Consider the following 21982-nt stretch of genomic DNA (forward strand, 5'->3'; position numbering starts at 1 on the left):
ATGGATTATATATTTATTTTATTTCTAGTGTGCTATATATTAGGTAATATATACAGTATATTTACATTAGGAATCGACCAGGAATAAAATTTTGGCTGCGGACTTTCGGGTCCCTGATGACATCATGTTTTTTTTTTTTGTAGAGCAAATTCAGGGGATCCCATGATTACTTTTGCCGAACGATACGATTTGCCAACTGGGGAGGCCTTGCGATGAATTTTTTGCTGGCCCACATTCCCATCGGCCCAGTGTGAAAATGTCCACCCGTATAGATATTCCAACCTTGGACGTATATATATTTTATCGACGAGGTCTGATACACAGCACTTGGATAAGCCAGTGTTTAATGTAAACTACACTGCATGCTTCACAGAACTGGAAAAACCTTTTGCATATAAGGCCAAATGCACAATGGCCACATTCCCTGGTTTGCGAAGCACAAAAGCTGATTGAGCTGGTGAGGAATCTTTCATCCCTTTTCCTACATACAGATGATTAGGACTGACTTAATGTTTGGAGAAAGACATAAGATGCCTTCACCCCAGTGTGTCTTTTGGTACTGGAAGTCATCTCGACTGATGGTATCACGTCTGATGATATTGCATCTGATGATTGCTTTGCTTGATTTTATAATGGCTATTTAACAGAGCCAGGTGCACCCTATGGTGCAGATATACAGTAGTGTCCCCATATCCCAGGATAATAATGCGATAATGTGAAGCAGAATTTCATCTCCTTCTATGACAGCATTCAGTTGTACGACTGAAGCCATTATGAAGCCAAAAGGAGGCCCTGATCCTTATTAAGGTTTTGATATTAATGGATTGTTATGTGTTTTCCACCCTGATAAATATATTTACTTTACTTCTATTTTTTTCCAGAAAGGTGTCTGGGAATATGGGAAAAATATCCATAACCAATTAGAAATTCTCAGCCTAGCTTTAACATGTAAACAAACCAATAAGCTGTTTGTAGTTCACTTTCTAAAGTTTCAAAGGCTTTACTGATGATTGGTTTGATAACAGACAGGGAAAAATACACAGATAACGGAGTTACTGAGGCGGTGATTAGCGTTTGCATGGTACTGATTTCCCAGTCCAGACTGATATGATGAATCGCTAGTTTTTTCTTGAAAGCTTTTTTTTATTGTAGTAGCTTAAATCTCCTTTTCTTATCTTAAAAATGTAAATGACAATGGAGGCTTTCTAAAACACATGCCCCGGAGAGCACTTCTCAGCTCTGCAAAACACAGAGTTCGTTAGACAGAAGTTAAATTTCAAAACGCATATAAAATAGTCTTCGTGGGCAATTGATGTGGAATCTCAGTTATCAGCAACAAAAGAACCTAACATCTTTGTTGTGGGTCTTCAGAGCACAGTTAATTATCATTTCTGAATGAAGCTCACCTAATACCTAAGAACAGGTGATCGTTTAGTCAATATGAAACTCAATATGTTTGTTTTTTTGTCCTGTTGACATAATTTTTGTCCACATAATTAGCTACTTAAGCCTGTATTACAAAAAGAACAAGTATGTGTAACATTAGCCCCTCTCTGTTAATGGAAAATGATGCGATCAGTTTACAGCATTGCTGTGGTGTTGGGGGGGGGGGGGGGGGCACCTGGGATCTGCTTTTAGAAGAAGCCAAGGGGAGATCTGAAAGGACTGAAGGAGACATTAAATTCTCCATAAGTAACTACATATTTCTTCATTCCCAAGATGTCTTTGATGGTTAATAGCTAAGCCATTATCACTTAAATAGTGTTCATGGTCCTTGCTATATAATTCAAATTTCCTTTTTACTAGCATAATGGATTAAATACCTCAGTGAGCAAGGGGTAATGAAGAATAATGTAAAAACCATGGTATTAAGGCCTTAAAATTTGTAAGTAGCTGAAATTGTGATGACAGTAAGGTAAGAAAGATAATAATTATATGACCATCATGTAAAATTAGCTTTGTTTTGTATTGTTGTGAGTAGGTCATTGATAAGTTTTTCTAAACTTCAGTTCTGTCATAATCGTGATTTTTAATTGTCTTTTCCATTAGTCAGTTGGTGATCAATGAAATTCATACAAAGCTAAAGTATAATGTTTTATGAAACTCTTAAGATGGTGCGTCCAGTGCACATATATCATAGCAACTAGTTTTTTTTTAACAATAAAGCAATTAACACCTCTACTGACAATACTGCTGTCATGCATGTATGCGCAGTGCCCAGTTGGCATTACTCGACATAGCAGAAAATGAATGTGCGTCTGTATAGACTTAAGAAAAACTTCTCACAAGAGTGCGATTCACTGCAAACTCCAAAGTGCCCTGGCAGACATGATTTTGTATGGTATTGAATGGTGCATATTTACAAACCCAGCCAGCATTTGTACTCAGTCCAGGAGTTTGACTCAAGGCCTTGAGTGAAGAGACATCTTTCATATAAACAGATTCACAATTTAAGTGTAATTATTCTATTTGTTTCAGCTTTTCCTATTAATTCTGGTTGCAGTGGAAGATGATTTCCTATGCGTCCTTGACCTTGAAATCAGAAAAGGAGTCTGTTGTCTGTTTTTCTTTAGTATTTATGTGCATTTAGAAAAGGATCTACCCTCAGTCTGAATAGCCCTATTGTGAAAATGATTGAACCAGCCTTTCACCATTTCCTCTATTATCTGAGGACGAGCCAGCACCCTTTGTTGTCTTTTGTTCCTAGTCATCCAAGAAAATACACTATATCTGAATTTTATGAATGAATAGTGTTTATATTTGCTGCCGTCATTCACAGTGTACATCTTCTAATGTATCAATGTAGACAATTGCAGATGCATGGTCACCTAGATGTCAACTTCCGTTATATTTCACCAAAATTCATGAAAAATCTAATTGCTATATTAATGTGCTTATGGAAACGAAAAGCACCAAAATAAGCCCAGGGAAGCGATGCACATGCACCCGGCAGTTCACATCAGACCAGTCCACCTTCTTCCATTGCTCCATGGTCCAGTTCTGACATTCACATGCCCAGAGTAGGTGCTTTTCAGCAATTTGTGCTGCAGTAGCTCTCCTGTGGGATCGGACCATGCAGGCTAGCCTTCACTCCCCATGGGCATCAGTGAGCCTCGGGCACCCATGACCCCATCGCTGGTTCACCGGTTGGTCTTTCTTGGGCCATTTTAGTAAGTACTGACCGCTACATATCAGGAACACCCCACTAGACCTGCTCTTTTCTGACCCAGTCTAATATTCATCATGATTTACGATTTATTTAAGTTTTATGGTTTAGCAGGCAAAAAAAAAACAACGACTGCAATTAACACAGACATTTTGCAATTTGTGATCACTTGTGACATTTGTTGGTCAAGGCTGCAGCACAAGGTCTTGCATTTATTGCATAAACAGAAAACAAAGGTATTCTCAGAGGTTGCATCCTCAGTGGATGCTGGGATTCTCGATTGAAGGTCTGTTGCCACGGAAACCACAACTTTTCAAGAGAGAAACACTTGAGAGTACTAAGGGGGAAGGGAGAAATGATGTTTTTTTTTTTTTTAAACATGAAGCACTTCCGTGGATCTCTCCATTTCATTCTGACCCGTCCTCCCAGTCTTGCCCGGATTTAATAACTCCTCGTGCTTCATTTTCTGGGTGCTTCATAGCAGCCCTTCGCCTCTGAGGAACACCGCGTGTTCCTCCAGCACACGCAAAGTGCCGTCTCCTCACATTAGACATCACACTGCTCTGCACAGGAGAGCTGGCGCAGGTTTGTGCAGAGTGGAGCATCTTTCTGGGCTGCAAAACAGGCACCATGCAGGCACCTGAAAGAGGACCCAAATTATGCACAATTACGGCACTTTACCTAAGCCACTAGGAATCCTGTTTTTTGTTTTCGTGTTTTTTGTACGTTTTTTTCCTGTTTGACATTGCTCGTTTCTGAAATTGTGCTTAGGTGAAGGACACTAATGTGAGTGTATGTGATTTATTAAATAAAAAATTTTATTTATATTTAAAATTAAATTTTGTATTTAAAGAATCACACACTTTCATGTATCAACACACAGCCTACTGTAGGCTTTTTGGCATCCAAACATTGCACTTATCCAGCTTTCAATTCAATATTGTTTTACTGCTTCTATCGCATTTTTGGGGGCTTTTGAGGTTACCATAGTCATCTCTGTATATTTAGGGCTGGAAGCCCATTATAATTTGTTGAAAATACATAGCGACTACAGTATGTTCAACCCTAGGAAAACAATTTATTGCTGGTCTGGTACATTAATACATTATAGAACAAATAAAGCAGTGGATTGCTATTATTATAATAATCATTCAGGTGCAAGGATGTAAAACAAGATAACAGTCCCTGATTTTTTCCCTGATAGACAATGACAGACAAAGATTGACTTTGTATATGGCTCAAAATAATAAATGTCAAAATTTACATAAAATTATTATAAGAAAGTAACTATAACTGTTTAAGGGAAAGAAAAGAAAAGGGCTGAGCAAGTTACAGTACAAAGTAAAAAAGTGAAACCGCATATACAGCAGACAGCTATAGATAGAAGTTACATTGCATTGTTAGTGACAGTTGCTTCTGCATTCCGTCATCACTCATCCGTCAAGAAGTTCAACAATAATTATTCCTTTCTAAATGCAGTCAGGCACCATTATAGTCTACGTTTTAGCATATGCGCATAAAACACATGGCCAAAAGAATTGTTAATAAGACTTCATAATCTACGCATGAATCATAGACCAAAATTTTTAGGCAATTTTCATTTTAAGAAATGAATTCTTTTTTGAAGAAGCAGCAATGACAAGAAACAAGAATGTTTCTATGTACTTGTTATTTAATCATATATTCTACACTTTGTGCTTTGTCCGAAATACCTTCAGCACTGTACCTTAAATTTCACAGTTGTTAACAACATTGTATCTCTTCACAGATCCTGGACCCACAGAGGAGTGTCTTGCCAGAGGTAAGACAGATGTTCATTCTGTCACCATGGAGATCTCTTGGCTGTGCACCAGGCAAATTTGGATATGCAGTTTAGCATTAACCCTAACCCCCCCCCCCCTTTGAGAGACTCCATCATCGTTTCATGGGGGCAATACCAGTCACTGCAGACAAATCAGTTTGGCAGTGCGAGTTTTTCATTTTCCTTAGTGTGAATATAGGTGGCATGAGATTGCATGGGGAGGAACTGTAATAGTTCATTTATCAATATAAATGTCTGACATAATACTGCTGACCAATGTTATTCCCAGGCTGGATGTGTTAGAGTAATACAAGGCCAATAAATGCCATTAATTTCGCCTCACTTATTCAAAGGCTTAATGGCACCCTGTAAATGCTGCTGCTCTATACTTTGGTATATTGTAATTACAATTATTACTTACTCAAAGAATGCTCCATTAAATCTTACTGGATGCCTAGCATCTCTTGCAATGCTATTAAAAAAAAGTGGCCCTGGATTGGATTTAAAAGTGCAAAGTATGGTCATTGTGAAAACAGCATATTAACAAATTATTTATAATAATAATTACTATTATTGCTGCTATTATCATAATAATAAAAATAATAATAATAATAATAATAATAATAGTAATCATGATAAATGTGTTTACATGTGCTGCAGATTTACTTAATCTCCAAACTATGACATAAGACTGTGGACAACCCCAAGGCAGTAAAGACCTCAGATTTGACACCCAGTGAGGCATAGTAGAGTTTCTTGGGATGTAATTAGCACCTAAACTATGGAGCCAAAATACAAGACAACTGGCAGAATGTTGGCCCTGTTCCCCTAAAATCTGAATGGACAGCAGTGATGATGTTTCTGTGTTCTCAGTGTAAATCACCTGCTAGTGCAAGCGAGAAATGACCTGGCAGCCCAACCGGGATAATTAACTGGCTGCAGTGGTGTAGATATTTTTGGATGGACACTTTGGTTTGGGGAAACTCACATCAGTGGTCTCTACGACATGAGCTCAGTGTAATTTATGGTCTCCTACTTTGATAGCGAGATGCCCCTTTTTCCTACACAGCAGAAAAGAAGAGAGTTGAGTATGAAGGAGCTGTCATGTGGACATATGCCCAAACCCAAATGAGCAGATTTACAGCCCTGATTGTCATAGTAGGTTAGGACCTGGGCCGGCCGTGTGTATTAATTCTAATCTTGTGTTGAAAGGTTTGATGGCAATAAGTGAAATGCGACGGTGAGTGTCCTTGAACAAGGGCCAAGTGACACAGTGTCCAGTGCAAGACGTATAGAACAGCAGAGGGGAGTCCAGCGCTGTAGGTGTAGTACATTCTAGTTCATTTAGTGCAGCTTAGGAGTATTTAAGATGTAGTAAAAGATAATACTGAGCTTTGGATACCTAACGGGACAAGTACTGTGGTTTACTGAAAATGTACTGCAATGTGTCAAAAATATTTTAGAAAAATAAAACAGATTGAGACTCCCTGAACTGAAACAGAAGAGCTTAAGAAAAGTATTTAGAAGCAATACAGAAATTCTCAAAAGTGTGAATGAGTAGTTACACATATAAATTAATTCTTGCAATTGTAAACTTTCATGGAATTTCTGTATTATTGTAACGTATAATTGAAGTTTCGGGAACATATGAACATTTATAGGACATGTTTGTTAGTAAAACATTAAAATGAGGTGCTGGCACAAGAAATAAAATAAAATAAATCCAGGACAGCCTTGTAGTAGACATGTGGCTGGAAGGGACCTGGATGGTTTACCTGAAGATACAAGTTACTGTCCATAACATATCTGTGTTTATACTACTCATTATTTTGAAATTAAAACATCAAGGTTTTTAGGAGGATTCTTACCTAGCTGAAATGTCAAAATGCCCCCCACTGTCCACAGCAAAGGAGACCTTGCTTTCTGAAGTATTCTAAAGTTTTTTTTTCCCCCATGGTATATGGGTCCCCTTTAACAGCTGAGAAACCTGGTTTGAATTATTATTTTACTGTAATATGGTTAGATTATAATTTGCCTGTTTTTCATAAATAAATAAATATGTAACTGAAAAACAATTGTATCACAGGCTGGGTGAGTATAGCTGCTGACTGCTAATAAGACAACAGATACAGCCATTAATTTATGTTGTTCTCGCTAAATTAACAGTCATTACTTTCCATTGGGTGCACAATTCAATCTTCATTAAAGTACACAAAATGTAATCTTATTGTAAACTGAAGCTTTAAGATGCAAATGCATTACGATCACAGAATCTACAGAAAAATAGAGGTAATCCAACATTATTAGCAAGTTAGGCACCCTGACTGCTCGATTTATCCGCTGTAAATTTGGGTCTCCAGTCCAGAACAATCCCAAAAAATGTATTTGAATATGCAGCTAGGTAGCCGTGTGTCACCTGTGTCTCTTTAGGGTATTTTCTAGAAAAGAAGCGCAGTGTTGTTGGAATCTGTATTTGTGAGACCAATAATGGCCAAATTGTCCGAAATTTAGTGGCGGAAGCGTGCGTGACCAGGCTCTGTTCAGGAGGCGAGAGCTGCATCTTGTCACACTTCATATACCAGACCTTTCACCATTGAGAAGAAATTCCTTTTAGAACTTTTAAATATCCTTTAATGGAAAGTCCCATTAACAAGAATGAATGTGAGTGAAATTGTAAATTAACAGTCTCGCAGCAATATGCTGAGTGGTAGCACCTATAGGAAAACGTTTTGCCTTGAACTTCAGCTAAAACATTGTCTCCACTTTGGTAATGCGATGTCATATATTAGTCTGGCCTCTTGTCACTGACATAAAGCAACAGACAAATGTGAGATATATCGTTTAAGTCTAGCAAACGTAACAGGCATTAGGACCGCATTTGTTTTCCATTTAATTAAATATGAAACTTAACTTGAAACCGATACATATTGAGGTTAGCTGTGAATTTTAAGCCTTCTGTAATGCATATAAATCAAAGTGCCTTAGAATTACATTAGCTTCGGCTTAAGCAGTTTACGGCTCTGCATAGTTGCCCAGCCATACAGCTGGATATCTTACTGAAGCAATTCTGACTTAGAGTATAGTTTTGCTCAAAGGAACAGTGTGGCAGAGTGTAGCCTGAAATTTGAACTAGAAAAACTGTGGCTGCCACGCTTGTTCCTTGGATGGTGACCTCTGTGTTCTGCTAGTCACCACCAAGAAAATTCAGCTATTGAGTAGAATCCACTGAAATGCAATATGGTAATTTATGCACTCAGATCTGGTTTCACCAAGAACGCTGACTTCATTTTCATTTCAGTTATATTTACTGGTCTCACTCTGACCATTTGTGGAACGTTAAATTTTACATTAAGGCATTGTTTTTATATGAAGATGGTGGCCCAGATTTCATAGAACGTTGAAGCTCTTTGCAGTTGCATACAGGCTATGTAATTATTCTGCAGCCAAGAATTTAAATGGGTTATGTTTACCAGCTCTTGATACAGTGACACACTAATGAGCTGGAAACCTTTTTAACTGTGGGATCGTCTAAGTTAAGTGAATTGTTTGTTCTTGCCCAAGTCCCCATTTTTATTTAGGTTTTCCTCTCACCGTCTGTCCCAGATTTATTAAAATAAAGCAGGTTACCGAGAAACTGTAAAAGGGTTTGACCCACGCATCTGTGAAGATTATTTCCTTTTTTATGCTTCCCAGAAAGAGCCTATCCAAGTTTGTCATTTGGAGAAAATAAGCAATTATTCTGTGAAGAATTCTTAGGGGTTTTACCTGAAGGTAGACAGCTGGTTGACTCTAATTATTTGCTTAATTTTAAGAGTGTTACAGCAATTTTGTACTTCTGCTAAGCAATGAAACAGTCGGTAAGTATGAAATTAACAGCTAAGTGGCAACTAGTATGCCTATGAAAAACAAGATATAAATGTTTCTCTTAGCCACTTGGTTTCAGTCTCAAATGTTGACGTGATCATCTTAATACCTGGAAATACATGAATATATGCGGAGGAAATGAGTGGCTCAGTGGGCCAAGTCTCTGTGCCTGTGATCACCATTTTGTCCCCCGGCCTCAGCAGACCAGTCACATGTCTGTGGGACCTAGAGCAGGACCTTTAACCCCCAGATCCAGGGGCATTGCATGTTAGCTGGCCCTGTGCTGTGACCCCCATGCTATGGAGAGCATGATGGGGTTGGCAAAGAGAAACATTCAAATGTACCTGTGTTTACTAGTGCAAATGGCAGATGAAGCATGTTTGTTTGTTGTCACCCAATCTACATTGCACCCAACTGCCACAGCTCCCCCTGCAGGTGGTGAACTATCTTTTCATGCCATGCCCAATTGGGCCCCATGGGTGGCGGCCCAGCCACCAGGCACTTGCCTTCGAGTTCCTGCTCCAGGGCGAGGAATCCAGGCAGGGTAACATGGTCCCGTGTATATTCTGTCAACATGAGGGTTTTCTAAATCGTACTTAGTCTGGTCACTCACCTAGGATCAGTTTGCTTTGGGAGACCCTACCAGGGGCAATTGCCCCCGACAACATAGCTCCTAGGATCATAGAGACACACAAAGCACTCCACCATGATATGGTGTTGATTCATAGAGGGGCTCTCTGCTTAGACACCTGCCCCAGTGGTCCGACCCTGGTTAAACAGCAGAAAATGGATGGATGGATAGATGGATGGACGGATGGATGATTGTTGTTAAATCTGAATATCTGGCTAAATATAAACATAAAGTGCTTTGGATATGGGGGCATTCCTATGATTGTCCTGGAAAGGTTATAATTGGCTGGGAACGGCTAAGAGAGACTTATTTGCCTGGGTTGGGCAATTATTGGAAAAGCTTGAGTAGGGGGTCTGCTGGTGAGAACGGAGTAAGCATAGTAACCTAACTTTCCATTCAATCCATCTCACAATAGAAGGTTGACAGGAAAAAGCATGTTAAGGCTGCACCTGGACAAGAAGAGAATTGGACCCACTTCCACCGCACACTGCTGTAGGAGGGGCACACGAGATTCCTGTCCCTGCCAAAGCAGGGGCATGCCCACTAACTAGGCCATAGTGGGAGTCAATTTAGACATTGTACAGTGACCTGCTTAGTGTTCACTCTCTTCCCGAGTCCAAGCCAAAGCACTGTGTGATTCCACAGCTTCTCATCTTGCCTCTTTCTCAACTGATTGCCCTTTTTTGCTTGGTCTTTGATTTGATTGCCCTGCCTTTTGTTTACCATGCCTCTCCCAAGTTCTCTGGCTTCCTGCCCTCCCAGGTCTCTTGACCCCAATCTGTCCGACATAGACCTTTTCCTCGTCCCTTGAACTGGTGCTTCCTAAGAAATAGATTTTTCCCAAGCTTGCAGTTGACTCTGGTTTTTACTTGCTCTAGCTTGGGACTGTGGTCACTTACAGCTAAGTTCACCCAAGTCATTGCACACTCTTTTTAGGGCAGAAAAGAGAGCAGCTTGAAATGAGTTGGTGGCGTTCAGGGGACCAAAGCCTGTTAAAACATACACATCAATAAGAATTGCTTGGTAAAAGAGTGTAGGAGTTGAGCTAGGTAGCTAGATGCTACAGAATGACTGGTGCTGCATGGAGTGTTTGAACCTCCATTAAACCATTGTAGATTAGAATGGCACACAGCTTAATGACGATATACTTTACATATGGGAATATGAGCCCACTAAATTGATAACCTCACTCCCTGGATTTGATAGAGGAATATTAATTTATTTTGCATGGGGAGGGGTCATTAGCTATGAGAGCTAATCTTCTTGTATGAATAAAGGCCCAGTTTAAGCTCAAAATTAAATCATAACCATAGTTCAGGCTTTTTCTGTGTGTCACCCATAAAAAAAAAAAAAAAAAACATAATCATCAGTGCTTCAAGATAGCGAGCAATCTTTTCCTAATTTGTTGGATTCATCATTTATAAAACAACAGAATTAGCTGTTCATTTACAACAATAACTATAGGTCCTGGTGATATGGTTATAGATTGTAGATCATAAATGGTATTATACTCAGCTTGCTTCTTGCTTATAAGTTCATGAATTATTGTCCACATATAGAAAGACTTTTACAGAATCCATGACTCAGACTTCATACTTCTGGACTAATGGAATTAAGTTGATGTGGTCAAGGGGTTTTAAACGTTAACCAGTTGGTCATATGAGTGGTTCCAGGATCACTGCCTGTCTTTTGTTTGACTGAAGCCAGATCAGCCTGACCTTGTGAACATCCAGTGCTGGCAACCATAAGGCAAACAGGTGTACGGCCTTGTTTACTGTGATTTAAAAGGCAGTTAATGTTATACTGTATGGTTATTTATTATAGGTATGGATGGCACAGTGATACACTTATTATGACTGCAGCCTCTTGCCCTGGCTGTGTAGATATGGAGTTTGCGTATTCTTTCTGGGATGCTCTAAAAGTGAGTAAGGTCCACTGCTGCAAGGGCTGGCTGAACCTGCTTTGTCAACTGGACATCACAGTGGATAAAAAGTATCTGTTAAATAAATGAATCGGTGTTTCTAAATAATCCGTATTTAATGAGTGTGAGCCCGGAGGTGGGTGTGCTCGCCGGCCAGGGTGTTCCCCTGCCTTGTGCCCTGTGCTTCCTGGAGAAGCCCCAGGCTGACTGTGGCCCTGGACAGGATTAGCAGTTATGGAAGATGGATGGATGTTGAAGAAGCTCGTGGCTGTTTTATACACATGGAAACTGTGATCGCATCTTGTTAGGTTCCCAGGCCTTTTTTGATACATTTCTGCATGTTTCTTTTTGACATGAGATTTTTGGGATCTGTGAAACACATTTGCTTATGTGACTCTTTCTTTGAAGAGCCATGTACAGGGTCATCGTGATGCTTAAAAATCACCATATTACAGAAACAATTTATTCTCATGGATTTGAATGCCACCTGGCACACGCTGTCTCTGTCATTATGCCAAGTGACACTGGCATTAATTAGCTGCTTTAGATGGCCACTGTGACAGTCTCCGCTTTCACATGACATATTCATTTATGGCAGTTGAGGTTGGTCATCTGCATGCCTTTCCCTGTGTCAAAGTAATATGGTTGACACTAATAGAAGCACGAATTTCAGACAGGAAGAACAACAAAAATATTCAAGTCAGTATTATATAAGTGGCTTTTTAATTCAAAATGAGCAGAGGTGGATAGCTCAGGTCCAGAAAGTAACAATCCAGACCAAGATTTTGGTTCAACTAACCAGCTGAGTGCTCTGTGGTTGTGACTTTTTATACTCAACTGGTCGGTTGAAACAAAACCTTGGTCTGGATTTTTACTTTCTGGACCTGAAGTATCCACCTCTGAAACTGACCAGCCATTCAGGCCAGGGAATAACCCAGAATGGGGGGGGGGGGGGGGGGAGCAACCCATCGCAGGGCACACTCACCTATTTCTCTTAACCACTTGATGTCAGTCTCAAATCTTGATGCGACCATCTTAATCATCTTTGGTAACTCCAGTTAACTTCAGCAACTTTTTGGCCTGTGAGGGTAAACCAGAGTAGCAGGAGGAAACCCCACAACAACAGAGAGAACATGCAGACTCCACACACATGGGGATCACCCTCGTTCCTGAGCTGTGAGGTGATGGTGCTACTGCAACACCATGCCACCAATTTTTTTTCTAAAATAATAATAATAATAATAATAATAATAATAGTGGGCTAACCATTTTAGCAGCAATTATTTTGGCATATAGGAATAGTACAAACTAAATTAAGCAAAATAATTCAAGTTAACATGATGACAAAGAGAAGCTAGGCTACTCTGAGAGGCTAAATGGCAAATATCTATGGCTAACCTCGCATTATTGGGTCCATCAAACCTGTCTTCTTTGAGATATATTTACATTGCGTTCATTCTGTGGTGATATTTTTAAGTTTTGCTTTGCAATAGTTACAGACTGCATTTTCATTCACTTCTCGTGTTAAGTGCTTCCAACCAACTAAGGTTTCCACCATATTGCCAAGGAATCAAGAAGGACCGTTTAAGTCAGTGGTTTTAAATATTTGATTAATCAAGCTTAATTTGAGTAATTACCTCTAGTACTATTCTTACTATTTCATTCGTAATTTTCCAGTAAAAATGCATTACAAATATGAAGATATAACTGGAGATGGTGGTGCAGTGGTTAGCACTGTTGCCTCACACCTCTGGGACCCGGGTTCAAGTCTCCGCCTGGGTTACATGTGTGTGAAATTTGCATGTTCTCCCCATGTTGTTGTGGGGTTTCCTCCGGGTACTCCGGTTTCCCCCCACAGTCCAAAAACATGCTGAGGCTAATTGGAGTTGCTAAATTGCCCATACTGTAGGTGTGAATGTGTGCGTGAATGGTGTGTGAGTGTGCCCTGCGATGGGCTGGCCCCCCATCCTGGGTTGTTCCCTGCCTCGTGCACATTGCTTCTGGGATAGGCTCCGGACCCCCCGCGACCCAGTAGGGTAAGCGATTTGGAAAATGGATGGATGGATGGAACATATAACTGGATTACTTCTTACACATGACTTTCCTCAAGCGGAGTCTAGCTAGTACGTTTCGGCAGCAGTACCTTAAGCAAACTAAGTAAAAATACAAAAACACGAGAAAGAAATCAAGGCAGCATGCAGGAATATCTCATCCACTCAAGAAATCAGAGCAACTAATGAAAATAACATTAAAACTGATTAATTGTGATTTGTAGTGCAAAACTGACCTTTTATTAAGCCGCTCGCATTTAATATTTTACAAAATTTTGGGACATTAAATAATAAAGGCTAACGTAGCAGAGCTGTACTTCAGCAAGGTGCGATTTGGAAGCATATGTAGGAAGAGCTGGGCTCCATCGGGCTCCATCTATATTTAATCCCTGCTTTTAATGGACATGACTGACTCATTGCCCCCAATAGACTTACTCAGAAGCATTGCTAATTGGATCATGTTTTTTGTCATTTTTGTCATCTGTCCATTCAGTTTTATTTTCATAGCTCATGCATGGAATTTTGATTACATGAAGTTGAATCATTTCTTGAATTATCTCTCATGTTTGCTGTTATGCTGGTGTAGTGTTTTTTTGTGTCATTATTACTTTCCTTGTTTTTCCTGGAATGAGGTTGCAGTGGACATCATGGGTCTGACATCAACCAGAGATTAAACCTGCAATGGGAAAACAGCACAACTAATCAGGAAAACATTAGTTTGCAAGACTACGGTATTTAGTTCAAAGAATGAACTGACTTCCTGCTTTGATATTAGGGGTGATCATCATGATCACTCTAAGCTCAACTACACTAGCAGTTAATGGTTTCATACAATTTCCAGTCAGGATTCTACCTATTAATAGCTCAAACGATACAAAGAATTCATGAAAACTAAAATCTTGCATAAGTGGGAGAAAAACACTAATAAAGAGTATAAAATGTGATAATTATGTAATTTATTAGACGTCCAATGAACATGTTTATATTTCGTTGTATACTCTACATCTCATTATTTCTTCTTCAAGATGTTTATGGAAATGCATTGGCTTTGGGTGATTTTTGGGTGATGTAGTAAATATATAGATTCTCTTCTCGATGTCAGTAGGTGATGTTCTGAAGAAATATATGTGTGGGTGCTAACGGTACATTTAGGTCTAAAAGCAGGTAGTGATTACTGCAGATTTCCCTCCACATCTTCTAAATGGACGGTTACTTGATCATTCAAAAGCGTCAGATGGACCTTCCCTTTTAAGGATATTTATACCCATATTGTGCATTGTTCTCTGTGGTTTCTTTTGGGCATAAACAACCCGTTTATCTGGTTTGATACGTCCACCACCATGACCAACTTTTGGGTTGTTCTTCAAAATCCACAGTTGCTGCAGTATATCTTACTAGGGCTTCCATATTTTATTATTAAGATTCTTTCATTGATCTCAGATGTATTGTGCATAACTGATAAATGAAACTCAAATCAAAACTCAAAAGTGGTGACAAAATGATCATCTCATATCTTACCGTGAGACAATAAAGCAACTTTGGTTGCTGAGATTATAATTCCTTGCGGGACAGAACATGTCCCCACTACTCCAGAGTCTGGTGGCAGTGTGCTTTACACCACTCCATCCGACGCTTAGCATTGCACTTGGTGATGTGAGGCTTGCTTGCAGCTTTAGTTTTTGTGCTGGAGTCAATGCCAGAGGAAGTTTGAAACTCCAGTTACTGAGTCAACGGAGCGTTGGCGACTTTCGCCTCATCACTCGGCGTCCCCGCTGTTATTTTACCTGGTCTGTTGTTCCAAAATTTTTCCACTTGGCAGTAATACCGCTTACAGTTGACTGTGGAATATCTAACAGGGAAGAAATTTCATAAACTGATTATTACAAAGTTGGCATCCTATGACAGTACCACACTTGAATTCACTGCGCTCTTCAGAATGACCCATTCTTTCACAAATGTTTCCTAACCTGACTGCATGGCTAGGTGCTTGATTTATATATTTTTTATTAAGTTACCTATTATTAATTTTTGCATTTGACACAGTGACAGCCTTTTGCATGCAAATTTTTAATTATACAATTGCACCACTACTGTACTGTAATTAAATTTTTAGAGGCTAATTGTAGATTTACAATACAGGGAATATTAATAATAATAATAATAATAAGGCATGCTTTATTGGTCCCTGTGGGGAAATTCTCTTTTGCCTCTCCCATCTTGCTTTCTATAGGTGAGAGCAAGCTGGCTGCAAAGGGCAGCCACCCATATTAGTGCCCAGGGGGCTGGGGGCTAAGGGCCTTGATCAAAGACCTGCAGATATGCTGAGACTGAGCTTGAACTGGTGATCTTGTGATCACAGGCATGGAGGCTTAGCCCACTGAGCCACTCACTGCCCCCAAATCAGTAACGTCAATGTTCTTTTACAGTTACGCATAATTTATAAAACTCAGTACTTAACACTCTGCTTGCCAATAACATAAAATTTAAATTTTTTAAACGTAAAGCTATTTCTGGGTGGTGCAGTGCTTAGTTTTGTTATTGTGCAGCATTTGGACCAGGATTCGAGTCTCTGCCATGCTTCCATGTGTGTGGAGTTTGCACGTTCTCCTTGTGTCACCCTTGGGTTTCCTCCAGGTTCTCCGGTTTCCCCTCACAGTCCAAAAACATGCTGAGGTTAAATGCAGTTACCAAATTGCCTGTAGGTGTGAGCGTAGAGTGTGCACTGCGACGGGTTGGTACCCCATCCTGGGTTGTTCTCTGCCTTGTGCCAGTAGCTTCTGGGACCAGCTCCAAATCCCCCATAACCTTGCATAGGACAAGCGGGTACAGAAAATGCTGGGATGGTAAACATTCTCGCCGTTCAATTAATATATAATAACAATTATGTTCAAAACAATGAGGGCTTTTCTCTCATCAGTCAAAAAATTACTTAAAAAGTTGCATACTTTTGAGTATATTACAGTAAGGAGTTCATGAGAATGACCCATATTTTGTTTTTGGAACATCCATATAGGCCAACTTCGGATTTTTGTCCGTCTTACTTCAGAACAATTCTGTACACAAGCAAATATGCCTAACCAATAGATAAGGTGTAAATATTAGTATTATTAGTGGCATGGACTGAAAGTTCAGAATGCATTGCTGATAAAATAATGATGCAGTCAACTGCAAAGTCCAAGCAAGCCTATACGCTACAGCATAGGCTGCAATGTATTATTCCAAACCGACTGCTAGTCACTGCTACTAAAAAGTCACACATGTACTCCATTAGGTGTAAAATGGTTACCAATTGGGTGAGTGTCCTGGTCAGGTAGTTCCACTGGGGACCCTGGACCTAGGGTACACGGTGCATGTATTATGTGTATGGTAGCCTGTATGCACAAAAATAATGAATGGTCAAAATGTTTCACGATCCATCCGGAAATTCGTCCCTGTCTGTCCCTCTTTCACAGGAGCTCAAGTACCTGGACTGTGGCTTAGGATTGCGATGGAACACTACTTCCTCTGAATCTGTTTTCTTTTTTAACTATCTTTAATTGAAAAAATATTTTTTTAATCAACCAGTCATCTAGCCTAATTGGTTTGCCTACTAGGCATGTTGACATTTTTGAAAGTTTTGTTTTGTTGCATGTTCAGCTTTCTGAATGCTGTCTTTGGCCATGAAGAGGTGGGTGACTTAATACAGCCCCCCGGAGCACGTAATGAAAGACGGAAGCCCTTGAGTCAGTGGCAGAATGGCAGAGTCATTTAAATGCAACATGCCCTTATTTTGGTGTTTCTGCGCCCGGAGGGTCTATTTAACCTAAGTGCATGTAAACTGCAGACTTAAAACCTGTTTTGATATAAGCAAGTAGAAGAATTGACCTCAATGTCAGTAAAAAATACCGTCTTATTGGTCAGGTTTGAGGAAGCTGTTGATTTTTTTTACAGATACACATTTATAAATGCAAATACAAAGTTTGGCTCATTTTTGCCATATGAAAATAAAAATGAAAAGTATATTAATTAGTTACTGAATTAACTGCAGTTTAAAAATAAATTCATTACTTAATGGATCATAGAAAATAAGATCATGGCATTTAGTCAATTATCTAGCTTGAACTTAATATGTGCTAAGTATTCATTAAATGTCATACTATTTCATTACTGCTGCTACTACTACTCAAGTCTGCTATCCCTACTGGGGCATAGGCTGCCAGCAACGCCTACCCAGGCATCTCCGGCCAGAGCTTTTTGCTCCAGCTGGCTCCAGGTAAAGCCCACATTTTTGCATGTCTCCCTCAAGGTTTCAGGGCCAGGTGTTCCTTCTTGTCCTTTTTTTCTTCTTGCCTTGGGGATTCCAGAATCGGCCTGCCTGGTGACACTGTTATCACAAAACACACCCTCCCCTTCCATTCCATCCCCCGAATCTCTTAAAGAACAAGACCCATCTTGTTTCCAGACTGAGGTTTCCCAAACGCTTGTTGATGTTTTTGCACCTATGGGTTTTTAGGTAGGGTAACTGGTCCAATGTGAAACCCTCATCCAAACTTCGAACCGGCAGTTGCACAGCTACTGTTTTGTGAAAGGAACACAAATAGAACATATAAACTCACGGGAATTCGTTTACATTCTTCAAACACGTTTCTGTAGAAAATCCAGCTGAAATTGCAGCTCTTGTTGAATTCAGTATAAACTAGCATGGTTCCTTATAGCAATTCATGAAATTGTTTGCTGGAACTGGTTTTACTCATTCAGATCCACCGAGGAGAAAACAAAAAATTGTACACAAACAAAATGAGTGATTTTTCCCGTTGTGGAACACCAAGCCTGTGGCTCACAAGTTGGCAGAACGTTTTCAAGTCTGTCGGTTTATGTCAATGTGGTTTTAGCTAGTTTCTTTGGGAGCCAGTTCCAACTCTCACAGATCCTTGGCTACAGTCCCTGAGCTGGGTTACTTCATTTTCTGTGCTGGTAATACATCTGAAAGAGTAATTTTACTCTGGGGACTGGGACTGTGGATCATGTCAACAGATGTTATTGAGTCAGCAAAAATAAACAATTTAATTACCAGTTGTACGCGGTAGCATCAATGGATGTAATACATTTGTGTAATACAGCTAAACAGAAATGATTTTGTAAGGACATTTGGGTGCAGAACAATGGAACCTAACTTCATAATAATTCAGATTCTTTTTCTTTCCATCCCCTTTTCAATGGGACCTAAAATCACGTTATGTACCAGTGCTGCAAAGTCATTTTAATGTTTTACATCCCTAGCTTTTACATGCATATGACGTGCAATGAAATTTGAACAGAGCACATAATTGATGTCATTGGCTTTTATTCAAATGTTAATTACTGTGTGTTTTGGTGATTTATTTATCTTGCGGCCCAGCAAGGGTTGACCAGACCGAGTGCCACTGTGGCCCCCCGATCACCCTTCCAGGTCCCCAGCCCTGTTGAGGCTTCTCTTCAGCCTCTATAATGTGCTGCATGGTTCTCTTGCTGTGCAGACCTGTGATGTCGGGGTGTTTCAGGGCCCCATAGAGAGGCTGCCCTCTGAAGCCTTCGCACCTCATCCCGATAGCCAACCACTGTGCCTCTTTCTCCTGCCTCCTTCGCCTTCCCGCTCCTTATATTTGGCTCTCTTCCTGAACTTTCTCCATGCAGGGAATAGTCAGTTCCAACAGAGCTACACGTTTTCCTGTCTCTGACATGTTTGGCCTAAGAGTGGTTTCTGTAATGAACACTGGGAACATCCCCATTGTCTCTTACCTTCAATAATCCTTTGATCTTTGATAAACATAGCAGACAGACCTCATTAAATAAGATTAACAAAGGTAAGAAACATAATGTACCAAACATATCTCAAAATAACAAAAAGGACATAAGAAGCTCAGCTTCTGAAATAATAGCTATTGTGATAATGAGTGGGCCAGAGAGCTGCCGGAAACGTTCCTGGTGACTCTCTTCTCATTTAGCAGAGTGTGCCTTGAGTGAGAGAACTCCAGAACTAAGTATTCCTTAAACACATATTTAGAGACCCATAAACCATTTCTCTATATCTGCTGCTTTTGGCAGTCCTGCTTTGGTTGTGTTGACTCACTCTACTAATGGCTAATAATGTGTTAGCTTCTGAAAATGATTTCTCTCGAAGTTCCTTGCCTGCTGCCTTCATCTGTGCCCACACCACTCCTTTCATAATGCTGCCTTCCTTTCAGTGTTGCTAGCCTCCACATGGGTCTTCACTACCAAAATTGCCCTGTAACTAACCTATGTGCCTCCTGCCACCAGCCTACTCAACCTGATCTGCTGTCTTCCCCTACAACTGCTTACTGGACCATGTTTGCCTATGTGCTTCTGCTAGCTTTCATCTCCTTCCCTGGCACCAATTCCTTTCCTTCCTTCCTTCCCTTACCCCTTTCCTTTCTTCCTTTCTTTCATTCCCTTTTTTCCTTCTTTTCTCTCATCCTTCCTTCTTTTCCTACATAACTACCTTTCCTTCCTTCCTTCCTTCCTTGTTTTCCTACATACCTTCCATCCCTCCCTCCCTGTCTCCCCCCCCCCCCCCCCCCCCGAGTGTCCCTGGAGGTTCTGCCTATGGTCTCTGTAGATGGTTCTGCCAGTGTTCCCCCTCAGCAGCAGTGCCTATATGGTGCTTCCTCTCTCACTGCACACCAGCCTTCTTCCTCCTCTCTCCCACCCCCCCTTCGTCCACCCCCCCCTCCCCAATCTCTTTGTCTTTTGCAGCAGAACAATACATTTTTCATTTCAGTTTCTGTGTTCTTGAAGCATCTCTTGGGTTTTCATATTTCGCAAGTTTTGGGTCACATTCTCACTCTATTTTGCTAAAAGCTGGACTTTAAATCCAGTTTATATGAAGTTCTCATTTTACCTTTTTAGTTTTATGCATCAGAGTTTGTGTTTTTAGATTTTTATTGTTTTTCAGCTCCAGGGATTGCTGTGGCTACTCTGGGTAATGTGCTATGTCAGTCCGGCCTACAGCCTTTCTGAACCATTGCAAGTTGCATTCAGTGTTTAATCTGGCCTTCTTGGCTTCTAAATTCTTCTTGTTATTTGCTCAACTTTCTCTTTGTTCTCTCAACACCCCCCTCCATTACTAGCTCTAAAGGTAACTTTCAAGTCAACCACTAACATGAGCAGTCTTTAGACTCTATCAGTTTTCACTAAACTCTACCGTTAGATATGACTTCTCATTATTCAGGCAAGGGTTGTGACTAATAAAAACTGTAATCACAAAGTACACCCTAATTATTAGCACCTGTTCAAGATGTGATTTATTGTCAGTGTTTTTTTGTTTGTTTCACTTGATATGTGACCCTCCAGCACAAAACTGTACACTTGGGTCAAAAATTAGAAATTAGGATTATGGTATCAAATGAAAGAGCACAAAAAAATCCTGAAAAAATATCTAAAAATACGGCCCTGCGACTTCCGTACGGTTTTGTGCTGGAGGGTCACACATGTGGCACTATATACAGCTTGACAATCTTCATCTCACATTTAGGCAGTGTGCACTGGATTCTACTGAATGAACAGTACTTTCCATATGTAGGACACCTTCTCAGTGTTGACATAGCTGTCAGAATTCCTTCCTCCTCTCCTGCTTCTGATTTGGGAATATAAATCTCACTAATGATTTTCAATCCCAGTTCAAAACCAGTAGTAGTTCTTTGGGTCCTTTCCAAATCCTCAGTTTTGACTTAATTTTCCACCATTTCAAGCCTCCATGCCTAAATAAAAGTAACCAAAATTTCCTCCTTTGAGGATTCACAGTCCATTATACTGTACCAAGTGTGAGCCAGTATCCAAAATTAGTTAAATGTATAATCCCACAAGGTCTGAGCCTAGTATTGTGCCCTGCGATCACCCCGTGTAAGGAGAAAAGCTCCAGGTCCCGGCAGCCCTTTTCTAGATAAGTGGGAGATGGGTGCAGATAGTCCAATTGTATAAAAAATATGTGCAATAGTATAGTCAGACAAGACAATGTCTCTTTCTCATATCTATAAAATGAATACACATGTATTGTCTTGATAACGATTTATACTTTATTAACCCCAGTGGGGGCTTCTCATCACACCTCTCTCAACTTGCTCTCTGTTGGTGAGAGCGAGCTGGGCACAGAGGGCAGCCACCCAGAGCAGCACCCAGGGAGCTGGGCATTTAGGGCCGTGCTCAAGGATTTGCAGATGGGCCAATGCCAAGCTCCAATCAGCAACCTTCTAATTACAGGCACTGCCCCTTATCATTGTTTGTACTTTAGTTGCATTAAATTGACAATTGCAGCTGAAATGCAGACTGAAAACTGCTTGTACCTGCCTAACATTGTTATTATTTCACTGCGGTGAGACTTTTCTTACTCTGTGTCTCCACTCTAGTAACAATTGCAGTGCAGTAGTCCATGGGTGATGGATGGTCGCAATATATTGCACAGGGCATGCGGTCAAGAATAAATTCAAATTTTAATGTTCCCATCATTCAGTGACAGAAATTCTGTATTTTTTTTTTCTTTTAGGTTTAAAAACCATTTATGGAACACTAAATT

At 40.2% G+C, this 21982-nt stretch overlaps 1 protein-coding gene across 1 annotated transcript in view; it reads left to right on the forward strand.

Annotated features, from left to right (window-relative positions):
* slc12a5a (solute carrier family 12 member 5a) overlaps positions 1 to 21982 on the forward strand; it is a 174291-nt gene that overhangs the window by 44720 nt on the left and 107589 nt on the right. The window contains 1 exon segment of the mRNA XM_049023739.1: positions 4935 to 4967. Within this exon segment, the coding sequence (XP_048879696.1) occupies positions 4935 to 4967 (33 nt within the window).

The sequence above is a fragment of the Brienomyrus brachyistius genome, chromosome 8, assembly GCF_023856365.1.
Source record: "Brienomyrus brachyistius isolate T26 chromosome 8, BBRACH_0.4, whole genome shotgun sequence".
NCBI lineage: Eukaryota > Metazoa > Chordata > Actinopteri > Osteoglossiformes > Mormyridae > Brienomyrus > Brienomyrus brachyistius.